General features: G+C 45.5%; 1 protein-coding gene across 1 annotated transcript in view; it reads left to right on the top strand.

Annotated features, from left to right (window-relative positions):
* The first annotated feature begins 4,667 nt into the window (after nt 1–4,667).
* Nucleotides 4,668–20,222, top strand: part of GPC1 (glypican 1) — a 115,155-nt gene continuing 99,600 nt past the window's right edge. Inside the window, exons 1-2 of the mRNA XM_035888840.1 lie at nt 4,668–4,746; nt 10,807–11,016. Coding sequence (XP_035744733.1) covers nt 4,668–4,746; nt 10,807–11,016 — 289 coding nt within the window. The remainder of the gene's footprint in view (nt 4,747–10,806; nt 11,017–20,222) is intronic.

Genomic DNA, 20,222 nt, shown 5'->3' on the forward strand with positions numbered 1-20,222 from the left:
CGGAATTTAAGATTAATGAGTGTCATTAAACCTAATTTCTTAAATTTTTAGGCTTAAACATTTTGTTTCTGCAAGCTCTGAATCAGATTCAGATCCAAGAACTTGGTTTGTTTAATAATTATATAAAGACAAGGGGTTTTGCAAATTCGGGAGTCGTTTTCATTCTTACTGGCAGACAGAGTGCTTGAGGTTTTTTAGTTTGTTTATTCTCCCTTGGGAAATTTTTGTTGATAGAAGGCAAGATCCTTCTTGGACGCACGCATCGTCCTGCAGGAAGGGCACGAGCCACCCCCGCAGTCCCCGGTGCCACCAGCAGTGTCTGTAGCTGTGCACAGCAGGAGGAGGCAGCCTGCAGTCCTCTCTTGGGACAGGTAGCAGCCAGGAGCATGGCTCATCAAGGTGGGCAGCTGTGGCAGCCCACTTGTGCATCCTGCCCAACCTCCTCCTTGGGTGTGGTATGTCCTGCTTATTGCAGCACCCTGCAAGGGTGGCAGAGGGATAAGAAGTAGAGGGTGCCTTGCAGGAGCCCAGTTTTGAGCACGTCTGAAACCCAGAAAGATGATTCTCATGGTTTTCACACCAGCATCTACTGCTTGAGCACCTTTGCTGGGGTTAGAAGGAAATGTTCTCTAAATGCTAACTTCTCCATGAGAGGTTAATCCAGGTTTGTTCTTTGCACTGAAATGGCTGGAACTGGCCACGAGCACTCCCCATTCTTGAGCAACAGTCTTACAAGTTTTCTGAAAATCCTTAGTGTCTTTATCCCAAAATAGCCCAAAGTACAGTGTCACCATTTTCCTTGCAGGGCTTCAGCAGGGGGACTGGAAAAGCCTTCCTCAAGTTCCTGTCATGGATTATATGAATTATTGCCCCAAAGCTTTTTTTAAGTGGAGAACAAACCAAAAGCCTTCACGTCTTAAACCTCTTAGTGGGAACTGCATCTTTAATCCTCATCTTACTACTGAGATTCCTTTTCCAGTTATAGAATCACAGAATCACACAATGGCAAGGGTTGGAAGGGACCTCGGGAGATCATCCAGTCGAACCCTCCTGCTAAAGCAGGTTCACCTAGAGCATGTTGCACAGGATATCATCCAGGGGGGCTTTGAATATCTCCAGAGAAGGAGACTCCACAACCCCCCTGGGCAGCTTGTTCCAGTGCTCTGTCACCCTCAGAGTAAAGAAGTTTTTCCTCACATTCAACTGAAACCTCTTATGCTTCAGTTTGTGCCCATTGCCCCTTGTCCTGTCGCTGGGCACCACTGAGAAGAGTCTGTCTCCGTCCTCATGACATTCACCCTTAAGACATTTGTACATGTTGATTAGATCCCCTCTCAGTCTTCTCTTCTCCAGGCTAAACCAACCCAACTCTCTCAGCCTTTCCTCATAGGAGAGATGCTCCAGTCCCCTAATCATCCTTGTTGCTCTCCTCTGAACTCTCTCTAGGAGTTCCTCACCTTTCTTGAACCAGGGAGCCCAGAACTGGACACAGTACTCCAGGTGAGGTCTCACCAGGGCAGAGTAGAGGGGGAGGAGAACCTCCCTCGACCTGCTGGCCACAGTCCTCTTAATGCACCCCAGGATACCATCGGCCTTCTTGGCAACAAGGGCACACTGCTGGCTCATGGTCACCTTGTCATCCACCAGGACTCCCAGGTCCCTCTCGGCAGAGCTGCTTTCCAGCAGGTCAGCCCCCAGCCTGTACTGGTGCATGGGGTTCAACCTCCCCAGGTGTAGCACTTGACACTTGCCCTTGTTGAACTTCATCAAGTTCCTCTCCACTCAACTCTCCAGCGTGTCCAGGTCCCACTGAATGGCAGCGCAGCCTTCCAGCATATCAGCCACACCTCCCAGTTTTGTGTCATCAGCGAACCTGCTGATGGTACACTCTGTCCCCTCATCCAGGTCATTGATGAATAAGTTGAACAAGACCGGGCCAAGTACTGAGCCCTGGGGAACTCCACTAGCCACCAGCCTCCAACTAGACTCTGCCCTGCCGATCAGAACCCTCTGAGCCCTGTCATTCAGCCAGTTCCCAATCCACCTCACTGTCCACTCATCCAACCCACACTTCCTGAGCTTCCCTATGAGGATGTTATGGGAGACAGTGTCAAAAGCCTTGCTGAAGTCAAGGTAGACAACATCCACCGCTCTCCCCTCATCTACCCAGCTGGTCATGCCATCATAGAACGCTATCAGATTGGTTAGGCATGATTTCCCCTTGGTGAATCCGTGCTGGGTACTCCTGATCATCTTCTTTTCCTCCACTTACTTGGAGAGGACACCCAGTTGGATTCTTCTGGCAGCAAGCTGCCAGGGTACGGGGAAGAGGTGACAGTTTCTCTAGTAGACATTTTTCTGAGAAGAAATTAGATTTTGCTTAATGAATTGCTTTGCCTCTTATGCAATAACATATTTATGTTGGTATGAAGCCTCCAATGAAACTGCATCTGATAAGAGTGATGGGTTTCCAGTTTGATCTTATTTTAGATTGCAGAAAACTGAAGATAAAAAGAGTCTTTGTTCCAAGAAGAAGGAAAAAAACCCCAACCCAGAAACCCCAAAATATCTGGTGAGAAGCTGATGTGCTCAGGACAACTCTGAAAGAGGTTGATAGTGATGGATTGCAACACACAACTTCAACATGTCCCCACAAGTGTTATGTGAAGAGACAAGATAATTCTTCCCTCATCTAAGATTCTTTTTGAGAGTTTTCTGTTCTTCAGAGAAGGGGAGAGGGAAGAGTATAACAGTGAGCTCCCTGTGCGTCTCTCCATGATCCTTGCAACTGCTCTAGTCTGAACTGAAGGCTTCTTTGAAGATTGAATTATTTGGAGAGTGCTAATTGTCCTGGCTCCCCTTTGAAGCCTTTCATAGTGGATCATCTCCTTTCCTGGAGCAGAGACCTGCTCAGGAGCTCCCCAGCAGTGGGTCCAGTGCCCAGAAGAGGATCTGAGGAGTGTTTGGTTTTGATGTGTTCAGTCAGTTCTGCTAGATAGAGGTCCTTCATTGCTTGTGGTGCGTGTGGATTTGGCCCTCATTCTTTCATTCCTCTCTCAAACCACTGAAAAAGATATTTTCTACTGCAAATTATAAAGTGTTTCCTACTTTGTCCTTAAACACAGGCTTGGATCACTGCCCATGTAGCTAAGGGCAGATCCAGGTCCTGAGTGAGAAACTGGGGGAGCAGAGTGATGGGAAGGGGCGTTCTGTTTCATTCAGAAAGGCACTCTCAAAACCCAAAGGAGCAATGCGTGGGTGAAGTGCCTTCGTGCAGATCTTTTCAGTAAGAATCAAGTCTGTTGTCAGCATTTGTGACATTTTCTCTGTTCCCTTCCTTTGGGCAGTTTGCCACTGTAACATACGCAGATGACATTAGGATTTTCAGACTGTCATTTCTGAAGGCACTCTTATCTACTCAGTACTTAATATTTTTCTAGGACACAGAGGTGGCTCTTTCTCCTCTGTTAATTAACTTTTTTTACCCATGTTTGCCTGCCGTATGAATTCCTCTGACATCAGGGTCTGGGATTAAACAAATTGATACCACTCTTCCAGTGTGTGAGTGTGACACTGAGCTGACAGCTTCAGAGCCTGAAGTATTTCGACACATGAACAGAGCAAATACGGAGGAAATTCCCGTTCAGCCTCCCCCGCACCCTCCCGCCTGTCTCAAGACTTGAACGGCCTGTGTTGGTAGGAAACAGGGCAGTCCCAAAGCTCTCTCACCCGTCAGTGGTTTTCTGCTCCAAGGATGCCAGTTGTGATGTTTCTCAGAAATACCTGTATCTATTCACTGTGTTGGGGTTTCACCGTAATGCAATTACAGAGTGGTGCTAACCTGGTAAGGAGCCAACTCCACACAGTAGCCAGATTAAGTTGTCTTATTTGGTTAACAGTGTTTTGATAGTTTATTAAATCCTGGTAGGAGTAGAAAGGTAAGGAGTGGAAAGAGCAAATCTTATGGATTATCTGCTCTTGGTTTTTCACTTCCGTTGGTATAATCCTGGTCTGAATGACGAGCTGTGGGAACAAGCATTTAATGTTTTGCTATTGGCTCGTCTCATACACGTGTATTGCTTTAACAGAATAAGCCTATTCTCTAGCTATTTTTTTCCAGTTTGCTGGTTTTTATCACTGATGTGGAACATAGTGCTTGTTTTCTTTATCTGGAACAAAAACATTAGTTCATCTCAGCACAAGCTATTTGATCAGCCATCAGATCGTAAGGCATTATAAAAGCTGCTGACACGGGACAAATTCAGACCTGTGGCGTACAGCTTGAAAAGACTTCATGCCCTTGTTATCAGTCCCTCGAGATACCCAGCTACTCCTTCAGAAGCATCAAAGAGAGATAGGAGTTGGTTGTGCTACAGCCAAATCCCTCTCACCTTGCCGAGGCTCGGAGGCAGCAGCGATGTGCGTGGGGAGGCCAGCGGGGATGCAGCAGGTGAGACGGCACCCACCTCTTCCCTGCAGTCTTCAGCGTGTGAGCTGTGACACTGCTTTGTGGTGACCTTGGCACGGCTGAGGTTAACCCGGGTCTTGTTACATAGCACATGCCAAGGTCTGCGAGGGGTTCCTGCAGGGTGCTGTTGAAGCAGAGAGCTTCTCTCTGGCTCTCCTTTCCCCATCGCTGCATTAGCTCCCAGTCTGGCTCACCCAAGATGCCCAGTGAGTCCATGGTGGGGCTGGTTCCCAGCTACACCCTGCCACCTCAGTTTCTTATGCTGAGAGTGCTTCATGGTATGACAGTGCAGGAAAATCACATGAGCACCGCCCTGAGACCATACTCTGCCCCTGATTTCTTGGCCAGCCCATAGCCCTGCCCCACCATGCATATCCTCAACCCATGGTATCGCTAAGATTGGGGAGAATGGGGCTTAGTGCATTTTGATCAGTGTGAAGGTTTACCATGCAATACTTAATATGTGGCCTGCTATGACTCCCCTGACATTATGTGCAAACCGAAGCTAAAAAAGACGCTACTCTTAATACATAATCAGAAAATAGAAGATATCATATTTTGCCGACAGCTGACTGCAAATCAAAAAAACAGGCTGCACAGTGCTTAGCTAACACCTGCCTTTGCAATATGGGAAAATTCCTGATTTGCACTCTCCTTAGTAGAGCAGTCTGGTAGCCAGTTCATTTTGATGTTAGCTACTATGAGAGACCAGCTGCACGCCCAGACACCTTACGCAAACATGGGGCGTAGGTGTTTGGAAGCGGCGTGCCAGCTGATGTTTCTCAGTGCATCTAGAATGAAAGGGGCAGGAAGAGCTCTTCCTAGGGCAATCAGCCCTGACTGTCCTCTTGTCTGAATGTTTTTTGGGTACCCATGTTTCCTCTAGGAGTTATCTGTGACAAGACTGGGTTTCAAGGTAGCATCGTGGTACTGGTATAGAGGCTGTGCTGTCAGTTACTTACCAGCAGGCGCTAAATCATATTCTCTTTAAAGATATATATTTCAAGAGAGATGCGGACAGGAACACCTGAAACAGGAAAAGCTGGGAGGCATAAGGAAAGGGATTTACTTTCATTGCACTACCTCTTTGCAAGGTATTTTCAACATCTGTACCACCTCCAGGCTTGTTTTGCATCAGCTGCAGAGACACTCTGACATGGTAAAAAAAAAAAAAAAAGCCATGGTCTGAATTACACTGTTTTGTCCTCAGCTCCCAGCTGTGATGCTCATTAGCCTGCATGGGATTTAGGTGTGAAGAGGGGGAGGCCAGCAGACGGTAGTGCCTACCAGGGACAGTAGGAGAGGATGGGAGCTCCTTGGCTGCCTTGTGCTCTTATGCTCAATGGCTATACCTGGCTGGGGGCTGTGTCCTGGCATCCCTGCCATGCCTGGCAGGGGGGTCTCAGCAGTGTGGAATTTCGGTAAGTCTGATTGCCTGAGACACATCCACCCAGAAACTCCCGAGGAGGTGGTTTGGGTTGTAGGTGTCCTGGCATGGGGGCCTGGACTGAGGCAGCCGGGGGAGTCAGTTTTGGTCTAGGAGCATGAGATGAGTCTTTGGAGCAGTTTGGAGAGCAAATGGGAGGAAGGTTACAAATGTGAGGGAAGAATCATGACAGATTTATCACAGCCTGAAATGAATTAACCTCTGGGAGGAATGATTTTGTAATAATTTGCATTTAGATACTCTGACACATCCAAATAACCCCAAACCTTCTGCAAACGTTGTAATGAATTCAATCTCCAACATCCTGTGAGAGGGATAGAAATAGCACTATTTACATGGTTAAAGGAGCCAAGGACTCTTCTCTCAGTATCGCATTTTACACCCCTGGGACTGCCCTTCTCTCTTGTTTTTGTGGCTATGGAGCCTCGTGGTGGGGTGAAACGCAGCAGCAGTGAACATCGAGAGAGCTTTTCTGAACTCAGTGAGCGGAGATCCTGCTGCCCTGAGGCCGGGAGCGCACGGGGGAAGAGGCGGGGAGCTGAGCCCCATCTCAGCTCATGTCTGTGGTGGGTGTGGGCAGGGCTATTCCCCCTGTGAGGACCCTGCCACAAAGCAGCCCAGCTCCGTCCCTGAAGGGAAAGTGGTCAAGTGATTTAATATTCAGCACTCTCAAACACAGTAATGAATTTGATAGCCAAAATGATCTGCTAACCCAGCCAGCTGAGAGGGTATTTGAAGGACGATACAAGCCCCTAGCCAGGCAGTGTGATATTTTCTTGTCATCAGCCTCCTGCCTATTCCTTTCCACTCCAGGGCAGTTAATCATAAATGAGATATTTGCTCGATGCTGTTTTCATGCATGGTCTTCCCTGTCTCCGTTTCCAAGAGACCGTGAAGTCAGTGGGTTATATCCCACTCCAACTTCAGCAGCCTTTGCAGGAGAGCTGGTTCTTCCAGGGAGACCCAGATTGAACCACACATCTTGGCTGCCAAAAGCTTGGGCAAGCTGCTGGTTTTCTGAAGGGAAGCTGAACATCCCAAAGCACATCTTCTCTTGCTTACAAACGTGTCTTAAATCCAGAGTGCTTAGGGCAGCGCAGAGCTGGTATTAGCTGAGCCATCAAACGCACCTTGAGCGCCTCTGTGCTCCCCTGCCAGACTTGCTCAAGCTGGGGGGTTGCAAGTCTAGGGCTGGGGAGAGATGGCTGCGTTTCAGTAACAGACTCATATGGGATCGTGTAATTCTCTTTGGGCCTGACCCAGAGTTGGTCCGAGTCACTGGGAGCGTATCTCTTCTCTTCAAGGAGATTTGGAGCAGCCCTCTGCTTGCTGCTGGTTTGGCTTCTACTGTGCTCACTTGCTTTCTGTAAAGCTCTTCCAGGGGCCGGGAGCATGCGCTCTTGAGCAAGCAGTTAGCAACATGTCAGCTGTATACAGGGGGAAATTTCTCTGACGCAGCAGTGGAGAGAACACACACTGTGTCTTGCAGATTTACTCCTCGTAAAACACCTCTAGCTCTCCATAGATATCTGCAGATAATCTGCCAAGTGAACCCGGAGATATTTATAGTGCAGCTTCAGCAATGACATAATGGCAAGTTAGCAAACAGATGAACTTTGAAATACAAAGAGAGCAAAAATACAGTCTGGAGTGCGTTTGTTTTGGAGTCAATAAAAAAAGGTTAAATAATAATAGTGAATGTTTCCAGGGTGGGTCAGGTTAAAAAGCAAAGAAAGCAAAGCATTTTTATAGTGCTGTCAGACTGTTTTGTGTGCACTGAGTTTGAGTTACAAAGACAAATGATAAAAACTTTGCTTCCCACTGAGATAAAGTGCTGTGGTGCTGAGTACCGTACAAATGCCTGCAGAAAGCTAAGATAAATGTTGCTTCAAGAGGGATTGAAACTGCTGTGAGTTCAAGCATTAAAAAAATTCTATATTCAATTCACAAAGTTGTGTAAAATTAAGCAATTTTAGCTACAGGTGTGACTTTTCCCTTGCTTTCTGTCTTTTTTTCCTCTGTCTTTTTCTTCCTCTCTCCAGTGGTGCCAGCTGGCTGGAGGTTATTTGAAGCTCTGCTAGCACAGCAAGGTGTTGGACTGATGCCATCCTGCTTAAACACGCTCTCTTCTTTGCCTGGGGTGGGAGCGTGGAGGTTTTTGCCTGGGCATGTCACGTTTTAATTATCCCGCCTCACGCTTCTGCAGCTCCTCATTGTTCGTCAGGGAGCTCGGGCGCAGCATGAGGCTCTTCCTCCCTGTCCCTCTTCCTCCTGGGGGCAGGCCCTGTTCTTCCCCAGAGGCAATCCCCACACTTTCCCCCTTTCTTTTGTTTCTAAACCGTGTGAGGGGAACCGCCTGACCGGCAGCTTTGATGAACACGTAGGCGTCTCCTTGCTGGGGTGGCCATGTTTGCTCTCCCTCCTTTCAGGCAGGTCTCCCGCCTGAGGGGGTAGGAGACCACTGTGCAGCCAGGCTCTACTTATTGGCAGCAGGCCAGGAGGTGGGAGTTCCCCAAGCTTTATCGAAAGCCATTCCCACTGCTTTATCTTGGTTTACCAAAACAGGGGATTTGTAAAGGGTTGTTTGTGGCTTAGGCTGAACCTGCAAGCCCTGGTGGGTAATGGGGTGCACAGAGAAGTGGCGGGAGTGCTCGTGCTTTTGGGTGCTCTCGAGTGAAAGGGCTTGCAGGACCAGGATGTCATCTGCAAAATTTATCAGCGACTGAGCCAGTGGTGGTAAAGGGAGTCTTGGGCAACCATTGGGATCCATTTCCTTGTTTATAGGCCTTGCAGAGAGGCTGGGCACTGAAAAGGCCTCACTTTGTCCTGAAGGCACCAATGGCCGCATGGAAGGATGCATACCACAGTAAAACAACCCTCAGCAAAGCTTCAGTCCTTGTCAGACATCCTGTGGCAGCAGAAATCAGACCAAAGAAGCTGGACAAGAAGAAAGTTTTTAATTTGCCGTGACAGGAAATAAAGCTGTGTCTTGCCAAAAAATTATGGCTCCCTTTTTCTGCCTGTCTGTCACATGTCAGCAGTCCTCACGATGACTTCCTTGTACAAATGCAGCTTTACAGAAATGAGCTCAGGGAACAAACTGCAACAATCTAGTTTATGAAGGAAGGAAAGGCTTAGGCAAGCACTGTAACTAAAATTGAATTTCATATGGCAAGCTTTGAGCCACATGATGTTTATATTTTACTCTTAGTTTTTATATTGAAGTAAGTTGCTGTTTTTCCTGTTGTTTCAATGGTGTGGTGCTTGGGTACTCATGGGGACTGGGAGGGGGATCCCATGGGAGACGGGAGCCCACGGGGCATGCCACCCTCCCTGACACTCCTCTCAGCCAGGAGCATGACAGAAGCCTGATGATGGGAGTTACTCTCCTACGAAAGCTGGTGAGCAGCAATTCCTGTCGCATAGGCAGGAAGGCTGCTCTGTTGGTGCAAGTGCATGCGATAACCTGTTTTCTAAGGGCAAACTCACCCCATTGCCCTGAAGAGGTTGCTCCAGAGCCATCTGTGAGCAGGGACCCAAGGGCCAGCAAAATCCAAACTCATCCTGAATGGCTTCTGCCTAAAATACATCAACTACAGAGCACTCCTGTCAGAATTGCTCTTAGTCAGGCTACTAATGACATGGCATTCACAAGGGTAGGACACGCGCCCAGTTTCAAAGACCCTTTACCCTAAGGCACCTATTTGCTTAGGGCTCTATGCTGGAAATAGCTAAGGACATTTATGGGAAACTCTGGAGGACTGTGCAGGTTCAGGATTTGAAGCTGTTGAGACACATAAGATAAAAAATTATTTTACGTATATGTTTCAGCTTACCTGTGATGTTAAGACAGCAGTCCTGTAAAGCTGCCAGCAAAATCATTGGCAATCCCAATCAAATTATGTTAAGCATGGTAACTGCTTTGTAATTGGTTTATCTCAGTGCATGCTTGGAACAAGGGGGTTTTTTATTCTTTAAAAAAAAAACCAACCCTAATGTTTTATTTCATTCAAATGAATTCTTATTGCTGGGTAAGGGGAAACGTAGGGTGTGTTTGCAGGTAGATGTGTCTTTGTTTGTAAGGACTCATAAAAACTTAAGCAATTATTTTTAAAATGTTGCTGACGCTGCTGTGCAAACACTTGCTCCTCCCACAATAAAGAGATTGCAGAGGGCAGGAAGAGCTCCCATACTGAAGAATTTTTCAATTTGACTGCCGAGTCCTCTTACCTTTCCTGTCCTTCCCTATAGCAAAGGGTATATTCAATCAGTGATTGTCATAGCAACCCTTTTTTGGGTGGTCTTGTCTCTTTCTGGGAGATAAATTTTTCCCTGAAAAAATAGTAAATGGGCAGATTTCAAAATGTGTGGAAGGGGATTAGTCACCCAAATTCCACTGGCATTCAGCATGTCTCTGTCTTTTGAAAACTTGTCTCTAGTCTCACCTCTCTGGTTATGGAAATGCCTTTCAGGATAGGTTTTTTGGAGGGGTTGTCTTGGGGGGAGGGGAGACACGTTGGAGTTGGGTTTTTTTCCTTGACAAAGTAGTTTCAAACAGTTGTTCTAATATACACTTTAAGTCTAATGAGGACAACTAATATGTCACTTAATCAGAGATTTCTGTGTTGTCTGGGATTCCAGGCAGAGCTGGATTCTGGGTCAGACCTTGAGCAGGAGACACTTGTATTTCCCTTCTCCTTGCCCCATGTATGAATTTTATCTCCTTCACTTTTCTTTCCCTCACAGTGTGAGGGAATTTGTACCTGCGTTCACATGAATCACTGTGCTAATGCAGGATAACTCAAATTAGGGGGTAAACATGTAAATCCTGATGCAGATCCAGGTTACTGGGGAGCTGGAATATTTTTATGCTGAGTTTGTCTGGGGTGAGATCCTTCCGTTTCCAAACCTGGCCGTTCAACTACATTTTCTTTCGTTTTAGGGGAGCACCTGCGAATCTGCCCACAAGGCTATACCTGCTGCACCAGTGAGATGGAGGAGAACTTTGCAAACAAAAGCCGAAGTGAATTTGAAGCCATGATGAAAGAGGCCGGTCGCTCTGTGCAGACAACCCTAACAGCACAGCACAGAAGCTTTGACAGTAAGTAAAACCTGCTCGGTTCCCCCGTGCTCAGGATCCAGTCACTGCTTAACTTTCCAGCACTGTTCAAGCCAGGGATTCGTGTTCAACACACCTTCCTCTGTATCGTGCTCAATAGTTTGCATGAAATTCCTTCAGTAGGAATTGTACCTCTGGCAGTGTTTTTGCAAGACCAAGTAATTTTGAGAACTCCATTTCAGTGAAGCCATTGAAGGAGGCAGGCAGGCACTCATACCAACAAACTGTGTACTTTGGCACTGACACAGCTTTTACAAGCATGGCATAATCGTCTTTTACCACAGCAGCATAACATTTGAGGTAGTGATGTAAAACTTGGCACTGTGCCTTGAACTGTAAGTTGAAGAATATGGTAAAGGTGACTGGATAGCTCTCGGTAGGTGGGGAGGGTTTAAGGAGGCATGGATTTTTTTTTTTGTCCTTTCTATATAGATTGCAAATGAAAAGAAGGTCAGTTCACATTAGGGACTTATAACTTTCAGCATCATATAAACATCAGAAAATGTTGTACAGCAGTGAAGGTCTTGGAAACTGTGGTGCGCAAGGTGTTGTGGACAAACATAATCTCCAAAGTGCAGTATCCCTCCTAACACACTATGCAAAGGCTAAGGATGGCTCTCTTTTATTGTTCCTGAAGAATCCATTTTGCAGTGCACAGTAAGCCTCAAGGTCTGAAGGCCACTGGAAATAAATGGTTTATTGGCAAAATTGAGATGACCTATGATTCAGAAACTGTATCCATTATCAGATTTTGTAAGAAGGTCAGACATTTAGAATCACGGTCCTCCTAACTTTATCAACGGTCATCATATGGAGTTACCGTGAAAAGGAGTTGGGGAAAGAAGCTATAATAGCCAGAAAGGTGGAGTTGGACATTTCAAGCAGTAAATAATAGATCTAAAGAAATAAGCTTGACCTTCAGGGAGCTGATAACCAAGATTAAGTGCTTTTACACTAAATAGAAAGAAAAGGCAGTGCATCTCTGCAAAATGCATTCTGACTGTGTGGCCAGGGTTGACCACAGCGAAGGCATTCCTTTAAAAGCTCAAAATTAATTGATTTTCACCTGCCTTAAAAAGCGATAACCAGGATTTTCAAAGAGCCTTACAATGCTGGTTCCTCAGACTGATGTCTGAATGGGACCTAGCGTAGCTGCCGCTGAGCACACTCACTGACCTCTGAAATCCAGCCCTTTGCAGGGGTTAATGCAGAACATTCACCAGCCTTGGCATCCTCTCCTTCCACTGCCTATTGCAGTACTGGCTGGTATATCTGCTCTTTATTTTTGCCACAGACACTCACAAGAACGTGTTTCTACATCTGTCATGTAAGAGAATGCAAAATTTGATGGAATCTTTAAGGGTTATATTGACAAGCGGGAATTACCTAGTGAAGAAATGGTTTAGTATGAGTGTGATGTTTTGGTGGATTAATAGTAACTGCAGTGAGAATAATAGTAAGCAAAACCAAGCATGTGGAAGGGGGATGCTTGTGTTGAAATGCCAATTAGAGCTGAGCTGTAAGGGCTTTCCTTTTGTTTTGTTTTGTTCCCCAGCATTTTACGAAAATAGAGCTTTATTTCTGTGGTGCACACCCGAGTTTCTTTTAAGCATCAAACGAAGTAAGTGTTCAATAAGCCAAGTATTACTTTAACAGACCATAATGCACAGATCATTGGTGTTCTGCAGTGGGAATAACCTCACTTGAGCCCACAGGGCCAAGAAGATATCTCCTGCTCCCATTATACCTTTTTAGTTTGCTTAACTACCCTTGCAATCAATACAGAGTTTATAATTTATGCGGGACATGATTTTAAAAAAACCCAAAATATATTGTGATGAATTTCAAGCATGACTTTATCTATAAGCAGTATTATTTTTTTCTTCAGCTACTGCATAGATGGTTTAGAACTGAGGGAGTTATGGTGATGGGGCAATGGAATCACCTCAGCTCCTGAAACAATGCCATAGAAACCACTCTATCTTCCAGTTAATGTTATTAATCTCACAGTTAACAAGACTTTTTGAAGGTAGTGCTATTTAGAGCTGTTCAATAAAAGAGTTTTTTCATGTCAGATTGATGAGTTCTAGTCTTCTTGGCACCAGGTGCCTGGTTTTGCTGAATTTCCTTAGCAGCAGCTTAGAGTGGAAGTTTTGGGGTTGCAGAGCTATCAATGCACAGTTTGTCTTCATGTTAGCAATTTCGTTTGGCATTAGGAGAACATAGTGGGGGAAGCTCCACTGGATGGGGATGTCCAACCCTTTCTCGTAATATTTGCAGCCTGGAGGTCAGATTATTCGTATGCTTTCTGCTAGCAGGTGTGGCACATTGAACTTTAGGCCTGGAGCTGTCTTTTTTAGATTCATCACAGCAAATCGTGCTTCTGTAATCTCACCGCTGATCATGGCAATAGTCTCTACTTGCAAATTGCCCTGAAGCTCCAGCTAGAAAATAGCACGGCTATAGCGATCTCCTCTGAAAAAATATTCTCCATGCTAGCATTCAAAATCTTGCTTTGGAGAATAATTCATCCTTGCAGGTTGTGGTCTGTAAAGCCCTAAACTGTCAGAGTCCCTCTACTCTGATCTACGGCTTTGTCCCGTTGCAAGGAATTATAATGTGTTGTTTCAGTCTCACTGGCTGCTGCTGGGGCAAACACGTTGTGGCCAAGAGCAGGGTGTCCTTTATCTCATACACAGTATTTTTAGAGAAAATATACATGTGAAATACAGATGACATACGATAGGTATGGCCATATATTCAAAAGTTATATATGTGGAATAGGATCCTATGGTTTGAGGGCGCTCTCTGCATAGCAGAGGACACGTGTTCTGGGATGCCCTTCCTCAAGGATCTGCCAGGGCTAAATTTAAAGTTTAACAGCCTACAGTATTGCTTAGCTGCTTACTAGTGCATTTGTTGTTTTGCTTTAGTTTACTGTAGTTAGCAGGATTTGGGGGCATCAGATTTGAGCTACACATACATGTGGTCATTGGCTTGCTGTTAACCTTTTAGTTGAAAAGGTAGTATTTTGTTCTACAACCAATATGTTTTAATTTAAAGACGGAGGGGAAAAAAAAAGCACCGACCATGAGTGATGGGAGCATATGCTTTTGATAAGTCAGTGTTAGGGAGGACATTGAGGTCAGAGTAGTGGTATTTCATTAGCAGGAGCATACGCACAAATTCTGTCAATTCTGCTGTTCCAGGGCTCTTTGTCAGGCAGGGAGGCGGGTGCAATAGGGGGGTGCTCAGCCTGTGGCAGGGACCTGCTGGAGACTGCTAGGTTGGTTTTGGTCAAAGTTTATTTGCCTGGAAAATTGTACATACCCCATAGTTTATAAGAGAAACTTGAATAATAGCAATGAAAACAAGATTGGGAGTCTTGGAGGGAGCTGGGAGAGTCTGTTGAGACTGGTACTAAATACTGTTTTAAAGATGCTACTAACAATATACGTGCCTCAGAGATTTTAATTGCAGAATGTGCTTGTTTTCAAACTGGTATCATCTCAGTGGATGGGAAATTTTTGGTATCTGATATTATAAAACGAGATACTTTGAGAAGGAACTTTGTTCAAGCAGATAGTTTCAAGAAACCAATGAGAGCTGCCTGTTGCCCCCTCTGCCGGCTGCAGGAGTTGACCAGTAAAGTGTTTTGGTTCTTGAATTGTGCTGAGAGCAAGTTATAAACATTGGGCGGGTTTGAGGGAGATTCCTTGGGAAAATGGGCTTTGTTTTTGCATATTGCACAACTGTATGTCAGTGTTGCATAGTCATGGGACTTTCTCACTCCTGTCCTTCCCAGTGGAACTTGTGCCTCCGTAATCTGTTACAGAGATGAGCCTGGAAAAACCCCTGACCATGGAGGAAAGGCCGGAGGAGTGATTTCAGATGCCTGGTCAGAGCAGTCACATTGAGAGCCCATGCAGCCGGGGATGGCAGCACAGGTTGGGGCTGCACGGCTGGCAGAGGGGGCGGAAAGAGGGAGCAAGAGCAAGTGGTGCTTAGAGTGACAGCGTGGGGCTGCAAGCGGCAAGGAACAAAGCTGGTTTTCTACTCTTGATGAAAGCTCACTTGTTGAGAGTCTAATCCTTGTCGGTCTCTCTCTTTTCTCCCATTTTCCCCACTTAAATCACTTTTTAATAATACTGCAATGTTGTGCCAGTCTTTCCTTCCCAATCATTTTGGTACACTTAGCAAGCACTCCCTGTGTGACTGCTGACCTTTAGCTGTGAGCCAGGAAATCTGTCCTTTCAGAATTGTTTCATGTTTTCAGGAAATATCAACAAGCCGAACCAAAAATCTTGGCTTTTGTTCCATGGTGCACAGTCTAAACCCGATTTGTAGCTGTCATAAATTCTGGAATTTTTAAGCTGTGGCAATCAAATGCAGATTAAAAACTATGTATTTTATAGGTGGCTACTCATTGGAAAGCTGATGTCATGTAAAAGCTTTCATAATGTCCAGTGTTGGTAGCTGGAAATTGCATATGCTGAAACACAGACCATGCAGATAATTAACATTTTTTGAGAGTTAGTTTTAGTCAGTTACATATTTCTTATGAAGATGAATCATTGTTTTAAATGTTACAAGGTGGAGAACGTCCTAGAAGCTGTTATACACTGATGGTTAAAATTTTAGAGATTTCTAAAGGCCCCTTGTTTAAAATTCAACCAAGTGTGTCTTTGTCAGAGGAACTGACTTATTTAACCCACAATACCTAGGATTTCAGCCCCTAAAAGGACTGGGGAGACAGGCATAAATACATATATTTATCTACATATACTGTGGATGCTTAAGGAAGCTGATCAGGAGGCTATGGAGTAAGCCCAGCAGGCAGAGCTCTGTCCTGCCCCACTGACTTTAAACATGGACTACAAAATCCAGATCTGAATCTGAATTTTGCGGGTATTTTCTCAGTTGATGATAACATGAACCAAACCTTGCCAGCCTGAAATTTTAAGGTACCTGAATTTAGTGGCCCACACACCAAAAGATGTGTTGAGATATTGGGACTACTCTGTGCAGAAAATGATTTGACACAAGATCAAAGCAGTGATTATCTGGGCCATGGGGACTGCAGTGCCTGTGTCCCCAAATATGTTGCCCCAACACAATTGCTCCGCACTTCCAGCATCCTGCTGCCACCACTCTCGGCTGTGGGTGTTCCGTGGAGGAATTGCGTGGTTTGGGTTTGGTGAGGTGCTGTCTACAAGATACTGCATTTATGTAGGAACTGGAAGGAAATCTGCCAGGGGCTGGTTATGCCTCAAAATATGGAAATGCTGCTGTGCTTTGAAATCAATTCCTTTATTTCAAAGGTTGTGGAAAGGAACACTTCTGGAGTCAGCAGCGTCCCTCTGGCAGTCCCAGCCTGTGCTTGGCAAGCTGCCTGCCTCCCGCCACCCTGGCAACCAGCACTGGCTGCTGCCTTTGGCCAAGCATTTGAGTTTGGACTTTAAATGTATTGCTTTTGATCCAGAAGCCCCTAATTAGCCGGGAATGCTCTTTTTTGTGGTAACTCCCCATGCTGGGGCTCTGACCCTGAAATTGAGGTGTGTGGCCTCAGTTGGTGGCCTTGGCCATGGGCTCAGCTCTGCGTGAGAGCACTGACCTCTGGGTCATCCTCAGGCAGATGGAAGGTAGCAGCGGGTCCCAGCACCCCACGGGGCAGCAGGCTCAGCCGTCCCTCCAGGTACATGCCTTTCCAAACATCAGTCTTGCGTTGGCCTTCTGCTGGTCTCATAACTGAACATCTAATATCAAGCAGCACCTGTGCACAGGCATCTTTTCCAAACTAAAAAGTATAAATGGACCTGAACCACTTCAGTCCTCAAACAAAAAGCTAGCAAAGTCAGGAAAACTGAGAAAGAGGGGGGAATTATGGGGAGGAAGGTGTTTGAGATAAGCAGGAAGCTTAACAGTCTTTTTTCCTAGTGAGATGACAAAGAAATGGGAGGAAAAGAAACCTGGGAGTCAATCACTTTTGCTAAATAAGTGTTCATCACCTACACTACATTTCTCTGACAGGCTGGGTGTATCCTGTTTGGCAAAACTGCACTTCTCAAAGCACCATAAATTGCTTTGTGCCCTCTCCTGCATGGCACTTGGGCAGCATCATTCATAAGAAGCCCAGTTGTCCCCCAGCTTTGCCTCTGAGACATACTATGAAAAGTAATTTTAAGAGGGGCTATCAAAGATGATTCCTTTGGCTCCTCTGGACTTCCTTCCCTTAGAGCTGGTTTTGGAACAAGAGAAAGAGAGAGAATATCCTCTAACCTGGAAATAAAAAAGCAGGGGCCACAGTAGATCCAGGACAAAGAAACAAATAAGGGGGTTCTCTTGGAGGCCTCCTTAGGAGGAAGGCATCAAGCACCCACGCTGCCTCCTTTCTTCTTTTCCCCAAGGAACCACCTTAAGAAAACCCCAGTAAGAGGAAGGATCGGTGCTAGTCCGGCTGTCAATGCCCTGCAATCAGGCCGCAGAAAGAAGATGCTTTCATGTGTGGTTTGGTATTTATGGTTTCCTGGAATGGGGTGCGGTGTCTACCAAGGCGCATTCCTGGGCTCGGCAAGATTAATCCTGACAGGTAGCTGCCTCGGGGAAGCAAATGCTTAGGCTCACCTGTAACAGCTCTAGCACCTGGAGTTTTCTTTCCCCTCACAGCCGCTTCTCTTCACGTTTAATCTGCAAGGCTCCGTTTTGTGCTGCAGGGTATATTGCAATGTACGTGCAGCACTTTGCTTAACAGATGGCATAGGCACAATATTCTCTTTTTTAGAAAGAAAAGAGAACAAACCAAGGCAATGGCAGTGGCTGAGATGAGAGCACTGCACTGGGGTGCCTCCTGCAAAGGTTTGCACACCCCAGGAGATGAGCTGCTTCATCCCTGCAGAAGTCAGATTATTTAGAAAAGGTAGATCAGGCATCTCGGTTTCAGCAGCTGTCACCATGTTTTGTCACACACTCAAAAAAGCTGCCTCTGAGTGCTCAGAGAACAGTGAAACGTGCATCTGCTTAGGGACATAAAAGAAAACACCTGCTTTTCTGAGATACCGGATGACATGGGCATATCTTGTAAGAAATTAGTGATGTCCAGATAGTCATTTCAGAAGAAAGTGTCAGCAGAGTTTATTTTAACATTCAGGAATCAATGCTCCCTGCACAAATGCAAACCCTCTGATTTCACAGAGTAAGCAGCCAAACTTTTATTACAAGCCCTGGATATTGCCTTCAGTGGCTGAAGAACCATTACACCCAGACAGCCGGGTGGAGGTCAGAGCAGTGAAATGGGAGATGAACAGCTGAGGTTTTTCTGCATGGCTCTGCAGAAGACCCTGTGTCTTGAACCAGTTTACACTCAGCCATCTTCCAGCTGGTTTACTTGTTTCCACATGAAGCAGTTTTCACCTTCAGCATTCTGATGCTCAGTGTTTCTCGTAAGAGGAAAATACTAGAATTTCCTGGGCTACTTTTACTGCAAAGAAATAAATGTAGGTGTTCTGAATCAACTCCTGAGTTGGTAATTCCCCCTCCAGCTTGGCATTTGCCAAGAATCACACCTCTGTTCATAGCCAGCTGCTGTGGTAATTTGGGAGCATCAAGGGCTCCAGCAGCAAGGTACTGTCCCTGCTTACAGATTGGCACACATGATAAGCTTGAAAAAATGCTACTGAAGTATGTGGCATGTCCTGACATAGGAGGTCGTGTTATTTTGAGTATTTCAAGATATCTGTTCTCATTTGAGATGATAGAAATACTTTGTTCTCTCTCACCAGAAATGCTTGCAGCAAACTGTTGATTCTGCTTTATTCGTTATTGGCATGGAAGTAGCACATCCTTAGAGCCAAGAAGCTTCTTGTTACTGTGATGCTCTGCAGGGCATCCTGCCTGGCTGAGACTCAACCTATGGCCCAAGGATTTTATTTAAAAACAATAACAACAAAAAAAAAAACAGGTTTCGGTGAGTGGACTCTGGAAGAAAGAGATGAGTGGAAGGGCATACGATAGGTTTGTGCTAGAGATGGGAAAAGAGCTTGAGTCCCTTGGCTTTGGGTAAAGTGTGGGAGTACCAGAAGTCCCTCTAGTTCATAAAATGCAGTGATCTTCTTCTGGTAAGAGAGCAAAAGACATCATGTCATTCCATGTCTTACAGGGATTTATCAATCAAGACCTTTCCATACATTTGTTATCAGCACCCCCAACCTAAGAGGGAGTAGGCACTGGCTCTAAATGCTGCTTGGGTCATTGGTACCAGTGGTTTTTTAGTGTTTGGTCCCTTCTGAAGTAGAAGTAATGATCAAAATCATGAGGGAGGTCTGCAAGCAACTTGTATAAATGGGGCCAAGGGTATAACAGGTTTTTTTGGCATCTGGTAACCTGTGTGATTAGGGGAGTTGGGCTGATTTTTAGAGTGCAGCATGAGAACCAGTGGTACCAATGGGAGCTTGAAGATGCTCTGTGCCTATGAAAACTAGACTGAGAATTGATCTATCTGCAGGGAGAGTCAAAGATAATCCCTCTATGTGGTAGAAAGAGACTGAATGCCTTTGCTGACAAACATTTCACCTTTATTTGCTATGACGGCTTCAGGATGCTTCACTTCTCCCACCTTCCCTCCCCTTTTTTCTTTCCATTTAATTTCCTCCCTTCAGACCAGCAGAGCTTCTTGCATTTAAAAGCACAGTTAACATGGTATATGTGCAGAGATTTTTCCAGTGCCTCACTTCCCTTCCAGGCTATGTCAGGGTATTTTGATTCTGTTTCTTGTATTTTCTGAAACTAGACAGGTTAGAGGGAAAGAAAACCCTCATTTTACCCAGCAGTTCATAGCTACTTCTGAAGAAACTGGGTAGTGTTAAGTCATTCTCATTAAACCTGCAGATTGGCCAAGATGCCAATGAGCTAGGTTTGTTTCACTGTAAAGAGAAACAGAAATCGGAAAACACAGCTTCCATAGGACCTGATTCTGTAAAATGTGAATCCAGCATCAGGTGCTTTGTGTTGGTGGAGCCAGGATACACAAATTTTACTTCAGCTAGATTGCCATCTTTAGGAGAGGACATGTAAAAATGATAGTATCATCGAGGTCCTTTAAAGATTTCTCTTTAGTAATACTCCTTCTAATGCATTGCTATCCCAGCAGGATCTGTCCTTTGCAGAAAGTTGCTCCATATTGCTCAGTGACA

This window comes from Egretta garzetta, unplaced genomic scaffold, assembly GCF_000687185.1.
Source record: "Egretta garzetta isolate BGI_Z169 unplaced genomic scaffold, ASM68718v1 scaffold161, whole genome shotgun sequence".
Classification (NCBI taxonomy): Eukaryota; Metazoa; Chordata; class Aves; order Pelecaniformes; family Ardeidae; genus Egretta; species Egretta garzetta.